This window comes from Simochromis diagramma, unplaced genomic scaffold (genome assembly GCF_900408965.1).
Source record: "Simochromis diagramma unplaced genomic scaffold, fSimDia1.1 OVJJ01000297.1, whole genome shotgun sequence".
NCBI lineage: Eukaryota > Metazoa > Chordata > Actinopteri > Cichliformes > Cichlidae > Simochromis > Simochromis diagramma.
The window spans coordinates 28,042-53,705 of NW_024386796.1; the positions used below are offsets into that span (position 1 = coordinate 28,042).

The window sequence follows — 25,664 nt, forward strand, 5'->3', positions numbered from 1 at the left end:
GAAAGAAAAAGAAAACCCTCGCCTCAGTTTAGTTTTATCAATATGTGACCAAATTACAGTCAGAGTGCTTCATACTGTAAAGAAAAGAGTGATACTGAGAAAGGCTTGAAGAAACAGAAGAAGAAAACGAGGGTCAATGTTTGAGGAGGAAGAAGAGTGAGAGATGAAGCTCTGAAGTTGAAGTCCAGACTGATCAGGTCACGTTTTATTCTCTGTTCTTAATTATTTGTATTTGAAATAATTAATGATAATCATATTGTATATGATTAGGTTAAAGCATGTCTGACATTTTATTCTTCATCAAAGCGCTGCTGTAGCGCTCCTCTGTCGCCAGGTGGTGCCCTCGGGCTCCTTATACCTCGAGTAGGCTCCGGTGCGCGTCCGCGTGGGACAGCGGGTGCACAGAACGAGCGAGAAAGAGCATCTGACTCCAAACGCGCGCGCGCGCAAGGGAGGATGCAGTCTCGGTTCAGACAACAGACGCGGAGCTGAAAAAGACGAAGAAGAACCGGGAGAACCGAGCCAACCCGCCGACACCGGGACCACCGGGACCAGCAGCGGGCTGGACAGCAGCCGCCGGGCCAAACCTCCTCCCTGTCGGTGTGACTGTGCTGCAAGCCACGGAGAGGAGGAGGAAGATGAAGAAAAGCAACCAAAGCAGGCGGGTCAGTGAGAGAGAGCTCAGGATCGATCAGTGTGATCGCTGATCGTTGACTCCGATCGCTGGTGTTTTCTGTCCGTTTGTTTGCGTCACGTGACGCTGCTTTGTGCTTTATTGAAGCTTCATTTTTGTTGAACCTTTATTTAAACACATCTCTGACACAAACTGAGCTGAGACAGGTGATGTGAGGTGAGGGTGGTGCAGTGATGCCTCCACCCTGCCCGGAGCTGCAGCTTCGTTCAGGAAGTTTCTCCTTTTTTTGGTTCACAAAGAAAATCTGCGGTTTCAACACCATCGATGACGTCACGATGCCGCCATAGCCATGGCTCTTTCTTTTATTTATGTAGCTATTTTTCTTCTCGTTATTTTGTTTTCATTTCATTTCTATTTATGAAGACAATCGTTACATGTTTACATCTTTGCCTTGTTTTTATCGTATTTCTTACCTGTGTGCATTTCTCTTATTTGCCAGTATTAGGAATCTGTCAGTATAATTTTATGTGATTGATCTTTGTTTCACACACGTGTTTGAGATTCTTCCCAGTAGATCAGGTTCATTCTGCCTCTAATGACCTGTTTGGTATACATTTTTAGAAAGCTGCAGTGCTCCCATTTTTTTTTTTTTTTTTACCTCAGATTTCTTTTTTGTCTCTCGGCCGTTTCGCGTCACCTCTACGTTGTTTACTGTTTTTGTTTCCCACCGAGGTCATTTCCTGTTTCTCTGACATAATTTTGTATTTTATATGTCATGTTTATAGCTCTCCTGGGTAGTTTAATGCCTGGTTTAGTCTCTCTCAGGCCGTTTGTCTGTTTGTGTCTTTGAGCTCGATCCTCTCTGTTGTCTTTATTCTTTGTGGGTCAAATGTTTTCTGTCCTACTCTCATGTGCTTATTGCCTTGCCTCTGTGGGTCTTCCCATCTTTCTTAGATTCTTTTGTTCCTCTTGCATTGTATCTTCATCGGTCTCCGTTGGTCTTTGCGTTTCTCTGAATCCTCCTGCTATTGTTGTGTTGTAGGGTGTTCAGGACTCCGGTCCGCTGCCCGTCCAGCAGCCGGAGAAGGTGGGCTGGATCCGGAAGTTCTGCGGTCGAGGGATTTTCAGGGAGCTGTGGAGGAGTCGGTACATGGTGCTGAGAGGAGACCATCTCTACATCTCAGACAAGGAGGTGAGAACAGCAATCAGAGAAACTGGACAGACCCCCTATGGGCTGCTGGTTCCAGTCTGCTGGACAGGCCAGGGAGGACTGTGGGTAGGCTGTGCCAGACGACAGGTTTACCGGGTGCAGCTAATCCGTAGCTCACATCTCTGATCTAGTTTGATATTTTCTCTGTGGTGTGTTGTTCGGATAAAAAGAGCTCAACAGTTAAACAGAGATTGTAGATGCATCATTTATCATTGTTACAGATGTTTGCAAGGAGAAACAGGTAGAAGCTGTGAGATGGTCCTAAAGCAGAGTGTTTCTTATTTAAAAGTCACAATGCAGTAAAAAGACAAAGAAATGTCATGTGAAACAGAGGAAATGGGGATTAATCCAAAGGAAGATGTAAATGTTTGTGGGTTAACGCGTTTGAGGCCGGACCTTGGATTTTCATCAAGTGAGAGGATCTCGGCAGTCCCGCTCTGTTTATTTTCAGCTCTGATGACGCTGAGTCATTTCTAAACAACGGCAAGTCACACAGAGTGATCATGTGACCTCTGATGTCATGTTCTGGCTTCAGAAATATGTCCTGAGTGAAGAAGAGACAGACATGATGTTTGTGAACAAACAAGACCTCATCCCACAGAGTGGTTTCATGGCAGCGAGTGCTGCTTTTAATCCTGCCGGCTACACACAGCTGGCAGGGGTCATTTCCAGCTGGGAGGGGTTTCAGGGGCTTCCTGAGGGTATCATCATCTCTGATGTTTCGCCAGAACTCCCTCAAAAGCTGTTTAGGGTTCAAGCAGTAGAAGTGAGCCGCTTTCTCTGAGAGTAGCTTGGCTCTCCTGTAGAGATCAGGTGAAGAGCTCAGTCATTTAAGACTGACTCACTGTACCACTGCTGCTCCTCCACATAGAAAGGAGCCAGTGGAGGACACCTCCCAGTGTCAGGTGTTATGGGGCAGATCACAGACACGCTGCAGATATTTCTGTATAGAATAGAATAGAATAGAATTGAACTTTATTGTCATTGCACATGCACAGGTACAGGGCAACGAAATGCAGTTTGCATCCATCCAGAAGTGCTTTAGTGATATAGATATATTACAATATATATTAGCAATAATATAGATATGTGAGTATATTACAGAAATGGGTCTATTATGGTATGTTATAATGTACACGGTATGAAGTATGTTGTGAATATTCTATAACTATAAGTATGTACAGGTTGTAGTGAGTACAAGCTATGTACAGGCTATGAACAGGATATAAATATGAAAAACTATACAGAATATGAAATAAATAACTTTACAGAATCTGAGATATACAGCTATACAGAAATGGGAACTATGCAAGTTGTAAACAGTTGTAGGATTGAAGATTATCGAATGTACAGAATGATTATTTACACAGAGCTATACAGTAGTGCAGTTAAGATAAGTGAGGGTGTAGATAGTTTCTACAGAGGCTATATAAAGTGCTAGTGGTTGTGAGTGGTGGTTCAGTCCATGTTATTATTGTGTGTTTGAGGGTACAGTTGTCCATTGTGGGTGTCCATGAGTTTAACGTGGGTCAGATGTCAGGAGGCAGAGTTCAGGAGTCTGACAGCTGTGGGGAAGAAGCTGTTCCGGTACCTGGTGGTCTTAGTCCGGAGGCTCCTGTAGCGCCTCCCAGAGGGCAGGAGGGTGAAGAGTCCATGCGATGGGTCACTGGGGTCTTTGATGATTTTCCCAGCCCTTTTCAGACACCGCTTCCTGTAGATGTCTTTTATGGCAGGAAGTGGTGCTCCGGCGATGCGGAGCACCGCAGTTTTCACGACCCTCTGCAACGCCTTCCGGTCCGAGGCAGAGCAGTTCTCGTACCAGACTGTTATACAGTTGGTCAGGATGCTCTCGATGGTGCAGCGATAGAAGTTCACCAGGATGTCTGAGGACAGGTGGTTCTTCCTCAGAGTCCTCAAGAAGAAGAGGCGCTGGTGAGCCTTCTTGACCAGCTTGGAGCAGTTGGTCGTCCAGGTGAGATCCTCGGAGATGTGGACTCCCAGGAACTTGAAGCTGCTCACACGCTCCACAGCCGTCCCCTTAATGTGGATGGGTGGATGTGGGTCAGCATTCCTCCTGTAGTCCACGATGAGCTCCTTGGTCTTCTCGGTGTTAAGCAGCAGGTTGTTTCTGTCGCACCACTCAGCCAGACGATCCACCTCCTCCCTGTAGGCGGCCTCATCGTTGTCACTGATGAGGCCAATCACTGTGGTGTCATCTGCAAACTTAATGATGGTGTTGGAACCATCAGCAGGTCTGCAGTCGTGGGTGAAGAGGGAGTAGAGGAAAGGGCTCATCACACAGCCTTGTGGTACACCGGTGTTCATCGTGATGGTAGATGAGCAGCGGTTATCCAGCCGGACATGTTGGGGGCGGTTGGTCAGGAAGTCCAGTAACCATTTGCAGATGAGGGAACTGATGCCCAGGTCTGTCAGTTTCCTGATGAGTTGTGAGGGGTGGATTGTATTGAATGCTGAACTGAAGTCTATAAACAGCATTCTGGCGTAGGTGTTGTTGTTGTCCAGGTGTGAGAGGACAGAGTGCATTGCGATGGAGACTGCATCCTCTGTGCTCCTGTTCTGGCGGTATGCGAATTGGTGGGGGTCCAGGGTGGGGGGGAGACAGGATTTGAAGTGTGCTAGGACCAGTCGCCCTCAGCTGTCCTGGGAATGCCTCAAGGAGACTGGGAGAGGAAGGTCTGGAAGTCTCTGTCTAAAGTGCTGCCCCCAACAACCAAATAACAGGTAAAAGATGGACATCCCTTATTTTCTCTGTGGTATATGTCCGTATATTCCCTGAATGCAGTGTGGAGGCAGGTGTAAATGTGGCTGCAGCAGGTGTGTTTGGACTGGGAAGTGTTCACACTGGCCTTATGTAAGCATCTATTACGCAAGAGCACAGCAAAGATCGTGGACGCTGAGTCAGACTTTGTTCTTGCCAAAACTCTGAGTTTAACTCTTAGGAAGAGGAGGAGGACGATGTCTGTCAGCTCGTGGACACATCAGGACACAGGAAATGCCTCGCAGCTGGCTTTGAGCTTCTCTATTTCACAGATAGAAACAAAAAGAAATACAGTAAAGGGAAAAGATGCCTGAGGTCATCAGGATCACACACAAACCTGCCACTCAAAATCCATTCACTCAGTAAAACCAGAGCTCCACCTTCTTATGTACAGTAACCTTGCAGCAGTCATATTATTGGTCATGTAATGTCATCAAAACGCTCCAAAAGGCTCCAACAACACAAACACGATCCAGGGTCCAGTTCAGGTGAAGGCTAGCAGACAGCTAACAGCTACAGCCTTCTGTGTCACCATCCACCTGTCAGTCACAGAGGCCACGCCCCCAATAATGCAAACTTTGATGCACGTGAGCCACAGAAGAATGCAAAGAATGCAACCAGGTGAGTTATAAACAGGTGTTATGAAGGAATGAGGAAACGTCAAAGGTGCACTCACGTTTCTTAAAAGTACAAAAAATCAGCTGATTTATGGATTTGTGATGTTTTCATCAGGCTGTCGCCTTTATCGCCATCAAAGTCTCTCAGAAAACATTTTTTATATTTTTGTTTGTAATATTAACTGCATCCATCAAACAAGTCAGTTTTTAAAGAACACAGCTACACCAAGACTACAATTAACATTTCATTTCACAGTATTACATGAATCCAAAAAGAAGTCAGAGATGACATTCGCTCCCTTTCTTAGTAAAAATTCTGGAAAAGATAGTGGCTGCACAGGTTTATAGACATCTCAGTGGAAATAACTTGTACGAACAGTTTCACTCTGGCTTCTGTTCATGTCACAGTACAGAAACAGCCCTAGTAAAAATCACCAATGATCTTCTGCTTGCAGCTGACTCTGGACTCATTCTCCTTGACCTTACAGCAGCTTTTGACACTATCTCCCACTGCATCTTTCTTCACAGATTAGTATCTATTGGCATCAATGGTACAGTACTCTCCTGGTTTACCTCGTATCTCTCTGGCCGCTCACAGTTTATTCAATTACTCACTCAAAGATCAGGATCTACTCCAGTTAATTCTGGTGTACCCCAAGGCTCTGTCCTGGGTCCTTTACTTTTTATCATCTATCTCCTACCCCTAGGTAATATTTTCAGGAAGCATAACAATCAAGGTCTGGTTTACTCACAACTTTCTTAAACTTAATGGCAATAAAACAGAATTCATTTTAATAGGCACCAGATCAAAACTGACTAAAGTCCCAACCTTTCATTATCCATTGATAACTCTGATGTCACACCCTGCCCTCAGGTTAAGAGTCCATATTTATCCGATCTTCTCCATACATACTCACCCCCTCGAACACTCCGCTCTTCTTCCTGCTTCCCTTCTGTCTGTTCCACCTGCTCGCCTGACTACTATGGGACTCAGAGCCTTTAGTTCGGATGCACTTCCACCAGATCTCCGTACCACAAACTCTCTCACCACTTTTAAATCACGTCTCAAAACCATCTATTCAGAATTGCATACACCTGATCTGCCTTAGTCCATTTTTGCCTTGCTCAGCTTTAATACTTTTATGCTTGTGGGGTTTTTTTTAAACTTAGGGGCTTGGAAAGAAAAGCGTCTGGACTTCTTTAAGTTGCTTGAAGACGTTTCAGCTCTCATCCAAAGAGTGTCGTCTACATACCTGTACCGGTGGCTGGGTACTCGCCCTTTAAAAGAGCCAAGAGCCTTCCTTTCCACTTCCTCCATGTAAAGGTTGGCTACAATAGGTGACACGGGGGAGCCCATGGCACAGCCATGTTTTTGTCTGTAGAAACCCTCATTATATTTGAAATATGTAGTGGTAAGGCAGAGGTCAAACAGTGTGCAAATCTGATCGGGGGTGAAGTTTGTCCTGTCTTCCAAGGAGCTGTGATATGTAAGGCGGTCAATGATTTTGTCCTTTTCAAGGTTTTGAAGGCAAGCTATAACTTTCTTTTTGTAGCTGCTTGTGGGTCTTGCTTTAAGGCTTCGTTGGTATTGTTGTCACTGAGGAGAGTAGTGATCTTTGTGTGGTAATCTGTTGTGTTTAGGACCACGGTGCATCTTCCCTTATCAGCTGGTAATATACAGGGAGTGCAGAATTATTAGGCAAGTTGTATTTTTGAGGAACAGTTTTGTTATTGAACAACAACCATGTTCTCAATGAACCCAAAAAACTCATTAATATCAAAGCTGAATGTTTGTGGAAGTAGTTTTTAGTTTGTTTTTAGTTTTAGCTATTTTAGGGGGATATCTGTGTGTGCAGGTGACTATTACTGTGCATAATTATTAGGCAACTTAACAAAAAACAAATATATACCCATTTCAATTATTTATTTTTACCAGTGACATCAATATAACATCTCCACATTCACAAATATACATTTCTGACATTCAAAAACAAAACAAAAACAAATCAGCGACCAATATAGCCACCTTTCTTTGCAAGGACACTCAAAAGCCTGCCATCCATGGATTCTGTCAGTGTTTTGATCTGTTCACCATCAACATTGCGTGCAGCAGCAACCACAGCCTCCCAGACACTATTCAGAGAGGTGTACTGTTTTCCCTCCTTGTAAATCTCACATTTGATGATGGACCACAGGTTCTCAATGGGGTTCAGATCAGGTGAACAAGGAGGCCATGTCATTAGTTTTTCTTCTTTTATACCCTTTCTTGCCAGCCACGCTGTGGAGTACTTGGACGCGTGTGATGGAGCATTGTCCTGCATGAAAATCATGTTTTTCTTGAAGGATGCAGACTTCTTCCTGTACCACTGCTTGAAGAAGGTGTCTTCCAGAAACTGGCAGTAGGACTGGGAGTTGAGCTTGACTCCATCCTCAACCCGAAAAGGCCCCACAAGCTCATCTTTGATGATACCAGCCCAAACCAGTACTCCACCTCCACCTTGCTGGCGTCTGAGTCGGACTGGAGCTCTCTGCCCTTTACCAATCCAGCCACGGGCCCATCCATCTGGCCCATCAAGACTCACTCTCATTTCATCAGTCCATAAAACCTTAGAAAAACCAGTCTAGAGATATTTCTTGGCCCAGTCTCGACGTTTCAGCTTGTGTGTCTTGTTCAGTGGTGGTCGTCTTTCAGCCTTTCTTACCTTGGCCATGTCTCTGAGTATTGCACACCTTGTGCTTTTGGGCACTCCAGTGATGTTGCAGCTCTGAAATATGGCCAAACTGGTGGCAAGTGGCATCTTGGCAGCTGCATGCTTGACTTTTCTCAGTTCATGGGCAGTTATTTGGCGCCTTGGTTTTTCCACACGCTTCTTGCGACCCCCCTGTTGACTATTTTGAATGAAACGCTTGATTGTTCGATGATCATGCTTCAGAAGCTTTGCAATTTTGAGACTGCTGCATCCCTCTGCAAGATATCTCACTATTTTTGACTTTTCTGAGCCTGTCAAGTCCTTCTTTTGACCCATTTTGCCAAAGGAAAGGAAGTTGCCTAATAATTATGCACACCTGATATAGGGTGTTGATGTCATTAGACCACACCCCTTCTCATTACAGAGATGCACATCACCTAATATGCTTAATTGGTAGTAGGCTTTCGAGCCTATACAGCTTGGAGTAAGACAACATGCATGAAGAGGATGATGTGGACAAAACACTCATTTGCCTAATAATTCTGCACTCCCTGTAGTGATGTTGTGGTCTTTGCTCAGGGAAGCGACGGCCTTCTTTTCTTGTATTGTGAGGTTAGACGGAGGGACTTTGGCACTGGAGAGGGTGGCTGAGACTTTCATCCTGATTTGCCTGCTTCTGTTGGCAACCTCAACACTGAAGTTTACCGGAAGCCCACACACACGGACCAGTACCTCCTCTTTGACTCCCATCACCCTCTGGAGCACAAACTTGGAGTAATTAGGACCCTACACCACCGGGCAGAACATGTTCCCTCTAAGCCTGAAGGAAAAAAGAAGGAACACACACATGTAAAGGAAGCACTCAAAACATGCGGTTATCCTAAATGGGCGTTTATAAAGTCAGCAAAGATGCACAGAAAAGAAGATCAGACACCAGCGAGGGAGGATAAGAAAGACAGACGCAACAACATTGTCATCCCCTATGTAGCCGGTTTATCAGAGAAACTCAGGAGAGTTTTCTCCAAGCACGACATCCCGGTGCATTTCAGACCCAGCAACACGCTCAGAGACAAACTGGTTCATCCCAAAGACAAAACTCCAAAACACAAACTTAACAATGTGGTGTATGCTGTACAGTGCAGCGAGGAATGCCCAGACCTCTACATCGGAGAGACCAAACAGCCACTTCACAAGCGCATGGCACAACACAGAAGAGCCACCTCCACAGGACAAGACTCAGCTGTTCATCTGCATCTAAAGGTCAAAGGTCACTCTTTCGAGGATGTTCACATGTTGGACTGAGAGGACAGAAGGTTTGAAAGAGGAGTGAAAGAAGCCATTTATGTCCACTGTGAACGACCATCTTTGAACAGAGGCGGGGCTTACGACACCAACTGTCTGCCATCTATAATCCAGTTTTGAGTTCCCTCCCCAGACGCCTTAACGCCCACTCACATCCTGGGCCATCTGACCTCAGGAAATCACATGATAGGGTGGGGCCAGGTTTCACAATGAGCTCACCCGAAACCCTGGCTGATTGTGACCCACACCCGTTTTCACACCTCGGCTCATGTGATTAGGTAGAGGATCATCAGGGGTCCTTTTGTCCCTCTGTGGGGGGAAACTCCCACTGGGTTTAAATCTGGGACTCCTCACCATTTGACCTTAGAACTGAAGAAGCTTCTCGGATGAGAGGTGAAACGTCTTCAAGCAACTTAAAGAAGTCCAGACGCTTTTCTTTCCAAGCTCCTTAGACTACGATGACCTGGATGACTGAGAACCTTCACAGACATTTTTTTAACCGTATGTCTAAATTTTATTTTGCCATGTTTATTATATTTTATTGCTGCTATTGTTCTTGGGTTATTGTAAGGTGACCTTGAGGGTCTGAAAGGCGCCTATAAATAAAATGTATTATTATTATTAACGTCAATTTTACTTTAACACAAGCATGAAAAGATTGTCTATTGATCAAATCTCAAAACCTTTTTTAATGCAAGTTTTATATGGATTATTAGGATTTCATGCAAAATATTAAATGAATGAAAGTTTATTTAACAAAGATGTCCAGACTTTAAACCCACTTTGAATTCAGTGATAAGATAAGAAGAACTTTGTTTATCCCGTTGGAAATTCTTTTGTCGGAGCCATGCTCAGTGCAGCAAGAGAAAGAGAGGAACAGAGGAATAAAGATATACAATAAGAATTGTAGGATACAGTAGGATAGTGCAAATATAATATCAAAATAACTCAAAGTAACAGTATGAATATATCAGGTAAAATAAAATAACATAACTATCAGTGCAGGTGATAAAAAACGTGGCGTAGTATTGTGTAATGAATAAAAAGAGAGTAGCAGTGTGTGATGGGGGATGAAACAAACATTCAGTAACATACAGATAAGTACGAGATTTATTCTGCTGTGAGCAGCAGAGTAATGACTCACATTAACCCAGAGAGAGAGTGTGTGTGTGTGTTTAATCATGACTTGTTCCATCATTACTCGTCATATTTCATCTTGTTCCTGTTCTTCAGCAGTACGCTAACCCAGAACTTTTTAACGTACATGCCTGAGGGAGGACTCGCTGTGTGTGTGTTTCTGCTCTGTGACAACCATTTTTACTGTTTAACTGTCATTGCTGGGAGCGTTTTGGTTTGTGAGGACATTTCTGTTTTTAGACACACATTATTTTGTTTACACTGATTCTTGTGGACCATTCAGAAACGGTGTTGGAATTAATCTTTCAATCTATGCTTTTAGTCTGATAGTGATTTCAGGATGAGTTCCTGCCCCAAGTGGTGGAGTTTAAGTATGACGGGGTCTTGTTCACGAGTGACGGGAGAAGGGAGCGGGAGATCAACAGACGGATTGGTGCAGGGGCTGCAGTGATGCGGACGCTGTACCGGTCTGTTGTGGTGAAGAGAGAGCTGAGTGTAAGACCAAAGCTCTCGATTTACCGGTCGATCTACGTCCCTGCCCTCACCTATGGTCATGAGCTGTGGGTAGTGACTGAAAGAACAAGATCGCGGATACAAGCGGTGGAAATGAGCTTCCTCCAAACGGTGGCTGGCCTCTCCCTTAGAGATAGGGTGAGAAGTTCGGCCATTCGGGAGGGGCTCAGAGTAGAGCCGCTGCTCCTCCACATCAAAAAGAGCCAGCTGAGGTGGTTCGGGCATCTGACCAGGATGCCTCCTGGGCGAGGTTTTCCGGGCATGTCCCACCAGGAGGCCCCGGAGCAGACCCAGGACACGCTGGAGAGATTATATCTCTCGGCTGGCCCGGGAACGCCTCGGTGTTCCCCTGGATAAGCTGGAGGAGGTAAAACGGTCAGCTGGCCCTTTAATCTCAGGTGTGTTCACAGATCTCAGACAGCAGCTGCTCAGTGTGTTCAGCCAGCTGTTAACAAGCAGTGTGACACACACACACACTCCTTTGTCACTGCATCTGTGCTAGCGTGTATGCAGAGCGTTATTAGAGACAAACACAGAATTCATTCATCTCTAATCTCAGATTATTTTAATTTGCATGCTTCCTCTAAACCAGGGGTGTCCAACTCCAGGCCTCGAGGGCTGGTGTCCTGCAGGTTTTACATGTGTCCTTGATCCAACACAGCTGATTTAAATGGCCAAATGACCTCCTCAACATGTCTTGAAGTTCTCCAGAGGCCTGGCAATGAACTTATCATGTGGTTCAGGTGTGCTGACCCAGGGGACATGGCCCTCGAGGCCTGGAGTTGGACACCCCTGCTGTAAGCTGTCCTGTACACTTATGTTCTTCCATCATGAACCTGCAGAACTGATCGCTGTTATTTGTAAACCATGCTGATGCAGGTGTGTTTTTGTGTTTGCAGGTGAAAGATGAGCGTAAGGCTCAGGAAGTGTTCGACCTGGCTGATTACGAGCGCTCCGAGGAGCTGAGGAAGGCCAAGAGCCGCAGCAAGAAGAACCACAGCCGCTTCACGGTGCTGCGCTGCAAGCAGCCAGGAAACACCGTGAGTCCACCTGTCCGGCTGTTTACCTGTCGTCTTGAGTGTAACTAACAGAATTACAGAATATGTGTGTCAGTGTTTTTGTCCCGCGCCTCAAGTTTCTGGTTTCATGGAGCATCTGATCCAAAAGTGAAACCTCTGTCCGCGCCCGTCCTTTCGTGTCTTGGTGTTCGGAGATTACGCTGTCCTGCTTGACCTCGATGGTGGAGTTCCTCCTACATGTGCCTCAGGATTGGTGGATAAGATTTGAGATGTCCTGCCCCATCTGTGTTCTGCGATTGGCTGAGCTGCATGCTTTTTGTTCCTATTCTGAACAGGTTTAATCTGCAGAATCCAATTAGACTGCCAGAGGATGAGTCAGAGCGGAATAATCCCAGAAACGACTGCAGTTTGTCACGCTCTGCTCTTTCTACTTCTACGATCTGACCTTCAGTTTTAATTTAATAAAACAAGAATCTACATTCTGATTGTATAGAGTCAGGATCAGGGTCATTACCTCAGAGGGTTAAATAAACTTTGTGTGTAAATTTGTGTTGGGCTGCAATAAACACTATAAAATTTCTAGATGTGAAAAAATTGATGTTTGAGTTCATTTAGAGATCCTACAACTGGAGGTAGAGTAGATGTATTTGGCTAAGGATAATGAAGACGAAGCTGCCAGGCAGGAGCAAAAGAGCAAGGCCTTAAAGAAGATTCATGGATGTAGTGAAGGAGGACATGCAGAGGATGGTGTGACAGAGGAGGATGCTGGGATAGGAGGAGACTAATGCTGTGCTTACACTGTGCGATTTTTGGCCCATTTTGAGCCGATTTTTGAGTCGTGCGACCGTTTTGGCGATCGGCCCGATTTTGGCCTTCATCGTGCGTCGTGCATTGTGTAGTATGCGTGGGGTAACGAGAAGCGATTAACACCTCACGACCAGCTCCCGATCATCAATCGCTTGGTCGCGAGGATTTCAAACCTGTTTGAAATCCTCGCGACCGTCGTGAGGGTGTCACCGCAGTTTGTCACACTGCGCACGCGCAAACACAAATGTCAGTGAAAAAGACGGCGCAGCACGGCAGTGCAGCGTGTGATCTGGACACAAGCGATGGAGGCACAACTTGTAGAACTTTGGAAAGCTCATCCGAGCCTTCTCGATGTGGCATCACAAAATTATCACGACCACAACAACCGTGAAAATAGTTGGATCTACATTGCTGCTCAATCACAGCTGCCTGATCAATGTTTTTCATTAGCAATTTAGCAAAGTTGATGGTGGTTGTGTGTCTGTGTGAGTGAAAGACAGAGAGGGAGAGCGAGCGACAGAATTTCTGTTATAACCTTCATTTTATGGACGCACAGTGTGAGCACTCGGGTCGCATCAGAGCATCGGGCCGTATAGTGTGAGACCCTGCATCGTGACCTACGAACTTCTAACCCCTGCGAGTCAATCGTACAGTTTGAGCAGGAGCTGAATCACACGACTGAAAAAATCGCACAGTGTCTGCCCAGCATAAGGTAGATCATCCGCCGTGGCGCCCACTAAAGCATGGGGTGTCCAGCTCCAGGCCTCGAGTGCCGGTGTCCAGCAGGTTTTAGATCTCACCCCTGAATCAAATGATTACCGGGTAGTTCATTACCAAGCTTCTGGAGAACTTCAAGACATGTTGAGGAGGTCATTTAGCTATTTTAATCAGCTGTGATGGATCAAGGACACATCTAAAACCTGCAGGACACCGGCCCTCGAGGCCTGGAGTTGGACACCTGTGCCCTAAAGGGAGCATCTGAAACTCATAGAACAACACATAACCTTAAAACTTAAAAGAATGTAAGTACTTCTCAGAGTATGTGTGCTTCTCTAATGGCTTTCTGTAAATGTATCATTTACTTGCTACAACATGGCAAGTTCCAATGTATGGTGGGAGCTATCTGGTGAAGCTAATGTGCCTTAAAGAAAGCTCAAATAAAAAGTAAAAAACCCAATAAAATATGGATGTTTCATCAGCTGCAAGACTCAAAAACTGACATTTAAGTTCTTGCACCATTTCAGGGGTAAACTATGTATTTCATATGACATCAGATTGGTAAGAATATTCTTTTTGCAGGCTCCAAACCTCGTGTTTCTGGCTGTGAGCCCTGAGGAGAAGGAATCATGGGTAAACGCCCTCAGCATCGCCATCATCAAAGCGAAGAACAGAGTTTTAGATGAGGTGCGGGCTGCTTTTTTCATGGATTCAAATGTTTTAATAACACTTCGGCCACCTTTTTTAACAGGGTGTTAACTCAGTTTGTCTGCGTACAGGTGACCATTGAGGAGGACAGCACGCTGGTTCATCCCACCAGAGATCGAGCAAAGATCCCTTATGGTCGCCGGCTGCCGACCAGAGGACATCTCATGGCCGTGGTACTGGGAGCCTTTTTTCCATCTGTCTTTTGGTCTGAATGTTAAGATAATGTTATTGCTATTAAAGTCATGTTCTCACTGCAGGCATCCACCTCTTCCCATGGCATGCTGACACTCGACCTGGTGGCCGAAGAGGATGTTTTTTCACACGACTACGATGGTGACTGGAATAACAGCTTTCGGGTCGACCTGCAGGGGGGCGGGTCTTGTGGACAGATTGGAGTAGGAGGTCGTCAGCGAGCTGGAACAGACGTATCAAAGCTGCGGATGACATCCAAGGAGCCCAAAGTGAAGACTAGCAGTCTGCCCAGGGGCAGTGAGCGGTCCTGGGGAAAGCATCTGGACGCCTCCAAGGTCCACAAGTCTCCACAAATAGAGGTGGGCCCTTCAGATCCACATTAACCTTTTTTTACTTCTGGAAGCATGTGGCTCCAAGTTTTTATTGAATAGCTTTGCTAAAATGAACACTAAATCGCCATAACTGACAGCGACACCTACCTGAATAGAATGTTACCTTTCAGGTTCTCCAGGCTCAGTATCGAACGCCACAGCCAGGGAAGAGGTTCAGTATGCAGGGCCGGAGTCGCTGTGCCTCCATGGATGAAGTCCTCTCATCCAGGTATGACCTGGTAATAAACAAAGTTAGGGAGTAAACAGACGCAGGGTTCAGGCTTTCTTCTGCAGAGTATCAGGCTGTCAGGTATTCAGGATACTCAGGAGAAGTAGAGTCCATGGTTAAAGTCAGTGCCTGGCCTGCTGGACTCACTGCTGCTCAAGTCTGACTGAACCAGTGAAACCCATTTCAGTGTCTTTGACCTTTATGTCTTGAAATTTTGAAACATCACCTTCTCCACTCTTCTGTCACCCTAACCCTCTTCCTTTTCTCTAGACCAGTGATGATTCGCTCAGAGTTCTGCTCTGCTGTTAGGCGATGTCCAGCTGAAGTGGAAGCGGGAGTCGAGGCCTCGGCCCAGCCTTTGGGTCAGATCCAGAGCCTTATTGCCCAGAGGATGCAGCGAGCTCAGGAATTGCTGGAGGAGATGAGACTGCAGGTTTGACTGCTTCATTCATAAATGTATAGATTCGTTTACTGATCATTTTCATGATGTCAACTGGCTTAGGTGGCAATTATTTTTTATAAGATAAATGACAATACTTGTGCTTTGGATTGACACTTTTAGGTCCACCAGGTGGAAGTTCTATTAATCAGACCACAACAAAACCTGAACTATAGCACTGACATTAGTTCACTTTGTCACAGCCGATTGGATTTGCTGCCGGTAGTGGACGTTTGTGGATGTGCAGGATAAGCCATGTAAACAAGTAAACTTCGCTACCCTTGCAATCAGGCACCACAAATACCTGACATACCTGTTGTAAAAGGGTTTTTAACATGTTTTCAAATGATTTATGCCTGCATTCTTCTTTTAAGCTGAACTCATTGAACTCTTGAGTGACAGTGTCTTTATTCTCTTATCTTGTGTTGAATAATGTTAACTCTTAACACCTGTCAGCACAAGACTGCTCCAGTTGAGTGAATAACTGGAGCTGGCGGGGCCGTCAGCGTTGGACGACCCCGTGTCACCGCTGAATGCATCGCAGATGCTACATTCTGCTAAAGGTCATGAACACATCCCAACACACTGCCCCAATAGGTTATTAAAGCCTGGCCAATCTGTCCCCAGAATTAAGGGGTGCACACGGGCACAGGATAACTGCAGCCTTTATTGTACAATCAAAACTGCTCCCAACAATCATAGATGTTTACATCTGCGCTGTAACTGCAATCATTTAATCAACCAATTCGCACTACAACCTGGTTTGCCTCTTATCTGTAGTTAATTTTATTTAATTTAATAACTGTACAGTACTCTGTTTATAGTAACCATTGTCCTTGATGTAAATATGTAAGAAGACATTGTGTGTTTCTGTTCTGTGTACTGTTTGTATATGTGTCTTTCTGGCTGCTGTTACAACCAAATTTCCCCTTGTGGGACAATTAAAGGATTAAAGGATTATTCTATTCACTGACCTTGCATTTAATTTGCAGCGGCACTATGGGATATTATGTTTGTCCTCATACACACACACTTAACCTCCACACACTCAGCCTCCAGCAATGCCCCGGATCGAACCACGGTCTGCAGCCTGTGTCCACTAAGGCTGGCCTTGGTACCTTACCCGTACACTGTATGTCCCTCTCAGACCAAGGGAGGGTGTTGGAGGGCCTGGACACATAACACCACATATCTTTCTGACCTGGTTCAGATCACCATCCCATCTCGGTGTCTCAGATCTTCTTCTTCTCTTTCTCTCTCTGTCCCCTCCCCAGTCTTGCCACCATGGGGAGCAGGGCTTTCAGCTGCTCCACGACTCTGGATTCCCTTCCTCCTGATTTAAGAAATATCTCTTCCTTTTCTCTCTTTAAGTCCCAACTCAAAACTCGTTCAAAATAGCTTATCCCATTATTATTATTACACACCTCTCTGTCATCCAGCCCCAGGATTATCCTTAAAAGGGGAGGCATGATTACATGATGAGGTCAGGTGTGTGGGTCAGCCTCCCCTGACACCACCCTTCCTCTGTGGCTGAGCTACAAACCACGCTACGCCACAAACAGAATGAACTCTTTGGGATTTCCTTACCTGGATGATTGAGCATACATCAAGTTAGCTTAAGGTTATTTTGCAAGCACTAGCAGGACAAATTCTCTTCCTCCGCCCTGTACCCTGTTTCATCTCCATCAAAGATGAGCCCAACCACGGTGGTGTCGTCTGCCGCCAACAGGCTCTGCTGGTCTTTGTAGTTGGTGAGGGCTTGGTTACCTCTTCACACCTGGCAGGGGTTGTTATCAGTGAGGAAGCCCTTTATGCTTCTCCTGTAGGCCTCCTTGTCCTGTTTGATGTCCGTCCTCTGGTAGCGCTGTAAAGAGAACTGTCCCTCAGCCTGAAGGCTGAGTTCTGATCAGAGCCGGGCCTTCAGATTTCGTGCCTTATTAAAGTCCCCAGCAACAATATGGATGCCCTCCGGGTGCTCTCTTTGCTGTTTAGGTGTTGTTGGAGGTGGTTGAGTGGCGAGCTAACGTCAGCATTGCGGGGGGCAGCTGTAAACAATGGTAACTATGACTACCATTAGCTTGCAAGGTAGAAGGGCCTGAACTGATTGGACATGAGCTCCAAGTCCCATGAGCACTGACTGTATATAACTCTACTGTTACGGCACCAGTAGTCTCTCCGCCCTTTCCCTTACAGGAGTCTTTGTTGTGGTCCCGATGGTGTAGGCTCTGGCCCGATAACTCCACTGAGGCATTAAGGATTTTTGGATGGTGTCAGCACTCAGTTACAATCTGTAGATGACACGGTTGTAGTAAATCTCTGATTGTAGCTGTTTTGTTTGCAAGGGATCTGGCGTTGGTGTTGAAGATGGACAGAAGCGGGGTTTGTAGTGTTGTTTTCACAGCTGGACCTGATAGCCAGCTCTGCTTCTCCACTTTTGTTTCCTCTCCTTGCGCTGTCTGCAACGCTTGGCGCTCCCAACAATAACCCACGGAGCCCTGATGGTCTTGAAACCCAGGTGGAATAATGTCAGTCCAATCCAATGTAAAGGTTCAGGCTGAGGCCGATGTCGATTAGTTCCCGACAGCTGAAAGTAATCAGTGCATTGCAGGAAGAAAAAGAGAAATAAACAATACAAAAAGGGTACACAGTAGCTGGGAGCACTGTGCCCCTATACATCAGCACGTGCTGCCATCTTATATCAGAATCAGAATCAGAATGGGGTTTATTGCCAGATGTTGAGGTTTACAACATTAGGAAATTGCTGCGGTGCTTCAGTGCAAACAATAAGAATTAAAGTGCTATGTAGAAAGAAAGATATGTGCATGAGATATACATGAGATATATACATGAGAATAAGACTTATGAGTGCTACGTAGAAAGATATATACATGAGTGCAGGTGGTGATCGGTGCCAAACATGAAATGATGCAGTGACACAGCGTAGGGTCATGTGTTAGTGGCGGGGACAGTCATGTGGTTATTGTTCATGTGTCCAACAGCAGAGGGGAAGAAACTGTTCTTATGGCGAGAGGTTCTGGTGCGAATGGACCGGAGCCTCCTGCCTGAGGGGAGCAGGTCAAACAGACTGTGTCCAGGGTGAGAAGGGTCAGCTGAGATCCGAGCTGCACGCCGCAGTGTCCTGGAGGTGTACAGGTCCTGCAGAGATGGGAGTCTGCAGCCAATCACCTTCTCAGCAGAGCGCACAACACGCTGCAGTCTCTGTTTGTCCCTGATAGTAGCTCCAGCGTACCACACAGTGATGGAGGAGGTGAGGATGGACTCGATGATTGCAGTGTAGAATTGCATCATCGTCCGTGTTGGCAGGTTGAATTTCTTCAGCTGCCTCAGGAAGTACATCCTCTGCTGGGCTTTCTTGATGACGGAGGTGATGGTGGGCTCCCACTTCAGGTCCTGGGTGATGGTGGTACCCAGGAAGCGGAATGAGTCCACAGAGGTGATGGGGGTGTCAGTCAGGATGATGGGGGGGAGTGGGGCTGTGTGCTTCCTGAAGTCCACAATAATCTCCACTGTCTTCTGGGCATTCAGCACCAGGTTGTTGTGGCTGCACCAGGTCACCAGACGTTCAACCTCCCTCCTATAGGCAGACTCATCCCCGTCCGAGATGAGCCCAATAACGGTGGTGTCATCTGCGAACTTGATTAGCTTGACAGAGTGGTGGGTGGAGGTGCAGCAGTTGGTGTACAGGGAGAAGAGCAGAGGAGAAAGAACACAGCCCTGAGGGGAGCCGGTGCTGATGGTCCGGGAGTCCGAGACATTCTTTCCCAGCCTCACATGCTGCTTCCTGTCCGTCAGGAAGTCGGTGATCCACCGGCAGATGGGATCAGGCACATTCATCTGGGAAAGCTTGCCTCGGAGATGGTCTGGAAGGATGGTGTTGAAGGCAGAGCTGAAGTCCACAAACAGGATCCTGGCGTAGGTTCCTGGGGAGTCCAGATGCTGCAGGATGAAGTGTAGGGCCATGTTGATGGCGTCGTCTACAGACCTGTTGGCTCTATATGCAAACTGCAGGGGGTCCAGGAGGGGGGCCGTGAGGGTCTTGAGATGGGAGAGAACTAGGCGCTCAAATGACTTCATGACCACAGATGTCAGAGCCACGGGTCTGTAGTCATTTAGTCCAGTGATCCTAGGTTTCTTGGGGATAGGGATTATGGTAGAGGACTTGAAGCAGGCAGGCACATGACACGCCTGCAGTGAGGAGTTGAAAATGCCAGAAAACACCGGGGCCAGCTCGTTTGCACAGTGTCTGAGGGTGGCAGGAGACACACCGTCTGGGCCGGGAGCTTTCCGAGCATTCAGACTCCTAAACTGCTTCCTCACATCTGCTTCATGAATATGAAGAGTTGTGGTCGGAGGAGGTGGTGTGAGATCCTCTTTTGTGTGGGGTGAGGAGGCGGGTGTTGCAGGTGAACAGTTTGAAGGTGGTGATGGTTCTATGGAGGGGGGAGAGGTGGGGGGATGAGTGTCCAAAGTGCCTCTATTGTTGGGGTCGTTGGAGGTGTGAAGGCTGCCTGATGGCTCGTCAAAACGACAGTAGAAGTCATTAAGGGTGTTGGCTAAGAGCAAGTCGTCAGTGGAGTGGGGGGTTTTAGGCTTGTAGTTGGTGATATTCCTAAAACCTTTCCACACAGAGGCCGAGTCATTCTCTGAGATCTGCTGCTGCATCTTCTCAGAGTGCTGGTGTTTAGCAATGTCCACTTCTTTAGTGAACCTGTACTTGGCCTCTCTGTAGCAGTCCCTGTCTCCGCTTCTGAACGCCTTTCTCTTTTCCAGCCACAGCTTTTTGAGTTTAGGAGTAAACCAGGGTTTGTCATTGTTATAACTCACCCTGGTGCGTGATGGCACAATGCTGTCCTCACAGAAGTGGATATAGGAGGTGACAGTGTCCGTAAACTCGTCCAAGCTGTTAGAAGCAGCCTTCATTGTGTCCCAGTCTGTGGTCTCCAAACACGTGCGAAGCTCCTCCACAGCCTCGTTGCTCCACAGTTTTTTAGTCCTCACGACAGGTTTGGAGAGCTTCAGCCTCTGTCTGTACGCGGGGATCAGGTGGATCATGACATGATCAGAAAGTCCAAGTGAAGCGCGGGGCACCGCGCGATAGGCCCCGCTGATCGTGCTGTAGCAGTGGTCCAATGTCCTCTCCTCTCTGGTCGGGCATTTAATATACTGCTTGTATTTCGGAAGCTCATGGCTCAGATTGGCTTTGTTAAAGTCCCCAAGAGCAATGATGAGAGAGTCCGGGTATGTCCGCTCCATGTGGAGAATCTGCTCTGCGAGTGCGCACTGAGCTGCCTGCGCATCCGCGTCTGGCGGGATGTAAACAGCGGCCAGGATGAATGAAGCAAACTCCTGCGGAGAATAAAACGGTTTGCAGTGAATAAAAAGATATTCCAGAGAGGGAGAGCAGTGCTGAGCAATCACTGTTACATCTGTGCACCAGCCACTATTGATGTAGAAGCAGACACCTCCACCTTTGGTTTTACCGGAGAGAGCGGCCTGCCGGTCCGCGCGCAGCAGATGAAAGCCCTCCAGCTTGAGCGCGCAGTCCGGGATGTCCTCACTGAGCCACGACTCCGTAAAACATAAGACACAGGAGGAGGCAGAGTCTCTGTTCATGCTTCTCATCAGGGCCAGTTCGTCTATCTTATTCCCGAGTGAGCGTACATTGGAAAGGAAGATCCCAGGAAGAGCCGTTCTCAGTCCGCGTCTCCTGAAACGCACGAGTACGCCGGCTCGCTTACCTCTCTTTCGACGTCTCACTTTCCTGATCAGAGTCTGCAGTAAATCTGCCGCAGATGCGACAAATATTGGAAATAAATCCACAGGCGTTGTAGTCCTGCAGTTAAGGAGCTCTTCTCTGGTGTAAGAGTATCCAGAGGAGTGCCCAGACACAGAAGAAATGCACAAAAATAAAACAAAAGTGACGCACTGAAGCACCAGGGCATCCATACGCGGCGCCATCTTGGTTTCACATATGGGTAATGTTTCACATATGGGTAATGTTGTTTCTGACAGGAGCTGCAGAAGACCAAAGCAGAGCGAGAACGAGAGGGCAGTTCACCTTATCTGAAGGGCATCAACTCTCCTCGACTCCATCACCTCAGGGGCTCAGAGTCACCTCACTCCAGGTCAGTTTTAGCACCTTAATTAATAATTGACATTATTGATTAGTTCACATCAATATTTGTGATTTGATTTGCAAAGCAGATATATAAAATGTAGATTGCATATCCCAAAATCAAATTCCAAAAAGACTTTTCCCATGATCTGTCTGTTACAGTATGTTTGATGCAGTACCAAACATATTTGTGTTTGTGGTACTGCAGTTTGTAAAGAAGAAAACACAAAGTTCTCACATGGTTGGAAAGATTAATTTAATACTGATTGTTGAACTTAAAATCTGATTTTTGTCGCCATCTTTAGCAGGTCATCGGGATCTCCGAGGAGCCGGAGCAGCGACTCTCCTCGCCTCAGAGGAAGAGAATCTCCTCGGTCCAAAGCCAAGAAGAATCGGTCCAAAGGAACTGACTCACCTCACTCCAGAGGATCCCACGCAGCCGCTGCTAAAGTCAGCGACTCTCCCAGGCTGAGTGGCTCTCCTCGGTCAAAGAGCACCGATGCAGCTCGATCTCCAAAACTCAAAGGACCATCCGCTGCCTCTCCCAACAAGCAAGGCAGCTCTCCAATACAGAAGCCATCCGACTCGCCTCTGAGCGTCGGACGATCTGACTTCTCTCAGGTTAAAGGATATGGTTCGCCACGGGGCAGTGAGACCGACTCTCCTCATCTAGGGAGTAATGAGGAGTCTCCTCTTCAGAGCCAGAACTCCCCGACCCTGTCCAGATCCTTCGAGTCCTCACAACCAAGAACCCCTGACAGCCACCACCCCTCCCCACTTCCACCAGCCACCCAGCTGTCTGAGGATGACTCGGAGGTGGAGCAGAGGCGTGCCGAGGCTGAGCGGCTCCTGGAAGAGGCTGTGTCCTCGTGGAAGGAGGCGCAGGAGGTCCTGCAGGAGGTGAAGGAGCTCCAGAGCCAGACACTGCGGCGGCAGCGTAGGAGGACCTATGAGAAGATGGCATCGGCAGCAGCGGCCGCTGGTATACCTGCACCGAGCGGCGCGGCAGAAGAAATAGACGCGCTCATCTCGCCGACATCACCAGAGGACAAGGAAGATTCAGAGACACCTGAACGAGGAGTTTGAGTGTTCAGCAGTGACTTCTCGATGGAAGTAGCAGCGTTTCTTCAGCACGCAAACAGAAGCCTGCTTCAAATTCTGTCTCCATGTTTTAATCTGCGGACGGTGCACGTGACCACACAGAGCAGGATTGTTTCTGGGAGGGTTAATGGCTTAATCCTCCACAGTGCACTAAACAGGAAGTGTGTGTGTGTGTGTGTGTGGCAGATGTTTGACGCACACATGTTTGACGGGGACCCTTTCCCCTTCTCTTCCTCCAATGGTGCTGCATGTTTATCTTCTTTCTCCGTCCTCCTGAAGGCAAAAAGATTTTCTGTTTATCTGTTGAACATTTTTGTTTTGTTTTTTTGAAGAAAACCTTTTCAAGATAAGATGTCAGCGTTTGTACATCAAGAAACTTTTTGAATTAGTCACTGAAGCACACTACGAGCACAGAGGGGAGTCTGCTGGAAGTTTCCCCAGACTTTCACTCCGATAAAACATTCATGTATTTGCTAATGTCATTGCTAATCTTCAAAGTTGTTGCTCTCTGCTTTCACTGTAGCAGAGATTCCTGTAAACGTCCTTCCAGCTCTTTTTAACCTCACAGGATTTTTGTAATCTGTGGATTTTTCTCAAAAATCAGGGAGTTTAATGTTAAACAAGGACACGAGAAGCAATAATGACACAAAGTCTTTACCTGTTCATGTGTTGCAGTTTACAAAAAAGAACTCAAACTCTGCATTCTGCAAAAAAGCGGAAATTTAATTTGCACACTTGAAGCCCAGCAGATGCTGGATAGCATCAACCAATAAACAGCTGACATATTTGTTGTACACAGTGAGACATTTGCTTTAATGAAACATACATGTGACATAGAAAAAGGCCCAATAAAGTCTAATAAAAAAACAAAAAGTGTGCCAGCACATCCACCAAATATAAGAAATACGAGCCTTTAATCATCTACACAATAAAGTTACTACTTCAGTATATTTACGTTCCTGTTTATCTCTTTAAATATTAGTGTAGATAATTCACTATTAAAGCTCATAAAGAATTTAGGAATATAATGGAGACTTAAAGATACAAAAATTACATGGAAATTGTATAAATCAGCAAAACTAGTTAATTGGAAAACAAGTAGGTAAACAAACCAATGAGAAGGATGAATGAATTTGTTGGTAACAAATGAATAAACAGTGGAACAGACACGTTAATCAAAGGTTAAAAGAAAATACAATTAGTAATGTCAGTTTGTGTTGCCTACATAAAAGATTTATTACATTTAGTGTTTTCAAGGCAATTGATTTGTTACCGTTTATTCATCAGGTTAAGTCCTTTGTAGTTTCTGTCCTCCAAATAAACCCATTTGGGTTTGTTGTTAATCATGTTCTGAACACGTATGTGCTGGCAGCTCAGGCATAAACATGCCCAACATGTGATGCATCTGTTAAATGTGTTTCACCAACAGAAATACCTTTCTGAGATTGTTTTTGTTCAGCTGCACGATAATAATCGCCCGTTTTTACCAGTTTATCAGTGTAGCGCCAGATCATCAAATATTTACAGGAACTTTAATATACAAAGAAATATTCATAATCTGTACTGTAAACTTTGTTGTGTCACTATGTGCTGAATACTCAGAGACTAATTTCACTTCTACAAAGCTCCACATTTATGCATTTATAAACTTTGAAGCAATGAAAACTGTAACGTTAGCTGCAGCCAAACAGTTCAGTCTCCAGTTAAAAGTTTAACGTGTCCTGCTCATCTGCAGCATGACTCCTCACACTGCAGATACACACAGCAGCCATTTTATTGGTCAGATGGTGTCATTAAAAATGGCATCAACAGCACAAACGCAGTCGGGAGGTCCAGTTCAGGGACTCGAGTTAGTCTCAAATCACGAGACGCTACAGCATTGGAGATTTTTATACCAGACTTTCACTTTAAGGTCCTGTCTCTTTGAACAGCCCCCAAAACCCCTGCAGAGGTGCAGCTCCCAGGGCACAGAGCTTTACCTCATTGTCAAAGGTTTACGTGAAATTCAAACTTGTACTTCCTCTGTAGGTTCTGGTACTGAAAGCTTGACAGCTTGATTTGTGGTTCCTGTTGAACAGATTTTATTTCTCTTGATCTTTTTGCACATTTGAGCACTGAAAGACTACATCACGCCAGAAATCTTTGGACTATGAGAAAAGATTCTGATGTAGTTTGAATGACTGCACCTTGTTCCTTCACGTTTGTTAAATTATGGAATATATTATTTAAATGTTCTTTTTCTGATGTAAATCTGTATGGTAATGTTTTTGAATCATTGTAAACAGCATTGCTTTCGAGGTAAATGGCACCAAACGAACACTGATGATTTTCTTGTGGGGAGCATCCAGGGCTCGTCTTCACATGCAAACTACAAATAAGCTAAACTGGTGGAGGGATGAGAGTGTTCACCAGACTCTGTTCATCTCTTTTATTTGTGTTTACAGACAGCAGGAAGTATCCTGTCAACATGTCAGCTCTTTATGATTTAGGGCTTTTGGACCATTAAAGCTTCCATACTTTAGGCTGACATCATCATACTGTCCACATTTATTCATAGACATCGCGCAGCTCCATGTGTGTGCGCTTTATGGTCATGAATTTCATAGACAGCTGTGGATTTCATATTTTTAGGTCTTTTTGTATCGAGGGTAGAAACAGCCAAATTCAGAAATATACATATATATTAGGGGTGCAACGATACACAAAATTCACGGTTCGGTTCGGTTCGATACTTTGGTGTCACGGTTCGATATTTTTTCGATACAAAAAAAAAATGTTCATGCCTTTTTAATTTGTCATTTATTAAAATTATAAATATATATTTTAACTCAAAAGCACAGTTTTTAAATTTAATGTTGCTGAAACAAAAAAGTAATAAAAATAAATAAATATATCTCAGGGCTCGCAAAATTTCAAAATCCCTGGTAGCCCTTCGGGCAGGAACTCTTCAGTTTTTGGTAGCCCAAAATAAATTTAAGTAACCTGATTAAAAAAGAGAGCAATTTTTTGATTGATGTTTTGTTTCCTGTTTTGTTTCCTTTACAATCTTATACATTAAAGTAT

The 25,664-nt window shown here is 45.7% G+C and overlaps 1 protein-coding gene across 1 annotated transcript; it reads left to right on the forward strand.

The window, feature by feature from the left end:
• Position 1: 1 nt before the first annotated feature.
• Positions 2 to 24,969, forward strand: plekho1a (pleckstrin homology domain containing, family O member 1a). The gene is made up of 10 exons (XM_040024826.1): positions 2 to 665; positions 1,677 to 1,826; positions 11,782 to 11,922; positions 14,008 to 14,112; positions 14,205 to 14,306; positions 14,391 to 14,684; positions 14,828 to 14,925; positions 15,196 to 15,358; positions 21,398 to 21,510; positions 21,806 to 24,969. Exons 1-10 carry the CDS (start codon positions 639 to 641, stop codon positions 22,584 to 22,586), a joined length of 1,974 nt encoding a protein of 657 aa, XP_039880760.1. The 5' UTR covers positions 2 to 638; the 3' UTR covers positions 22,587 to 24,969.
• Positions 24,970 to 25,664: the final 695 nt, after the last annotated feature.

Bases quoted from the DNA above. Each gene is read 5' to 3' on its own strand.
- plekho1a (XM_040024826.1), top strand. From the start codon at position 639: ATGAAGAAAAGCAACCAAAGCAGGCGG. The intron at 1,827-11,781 runs GTGAGAACAGCA...TTGTGTTTGCAG, and splicing joins TCTACATCTCAGACAAGGAG to GTGAAAGATGAGCGTAAGGC. The intron at 14,685-14,827 runs GTGGGCCCTTCA...GTTACCTTTCAG, and splicing joins ACAAGTCTCCACAAATAGAG to GTTCTCCAGGCTCAGTATCG.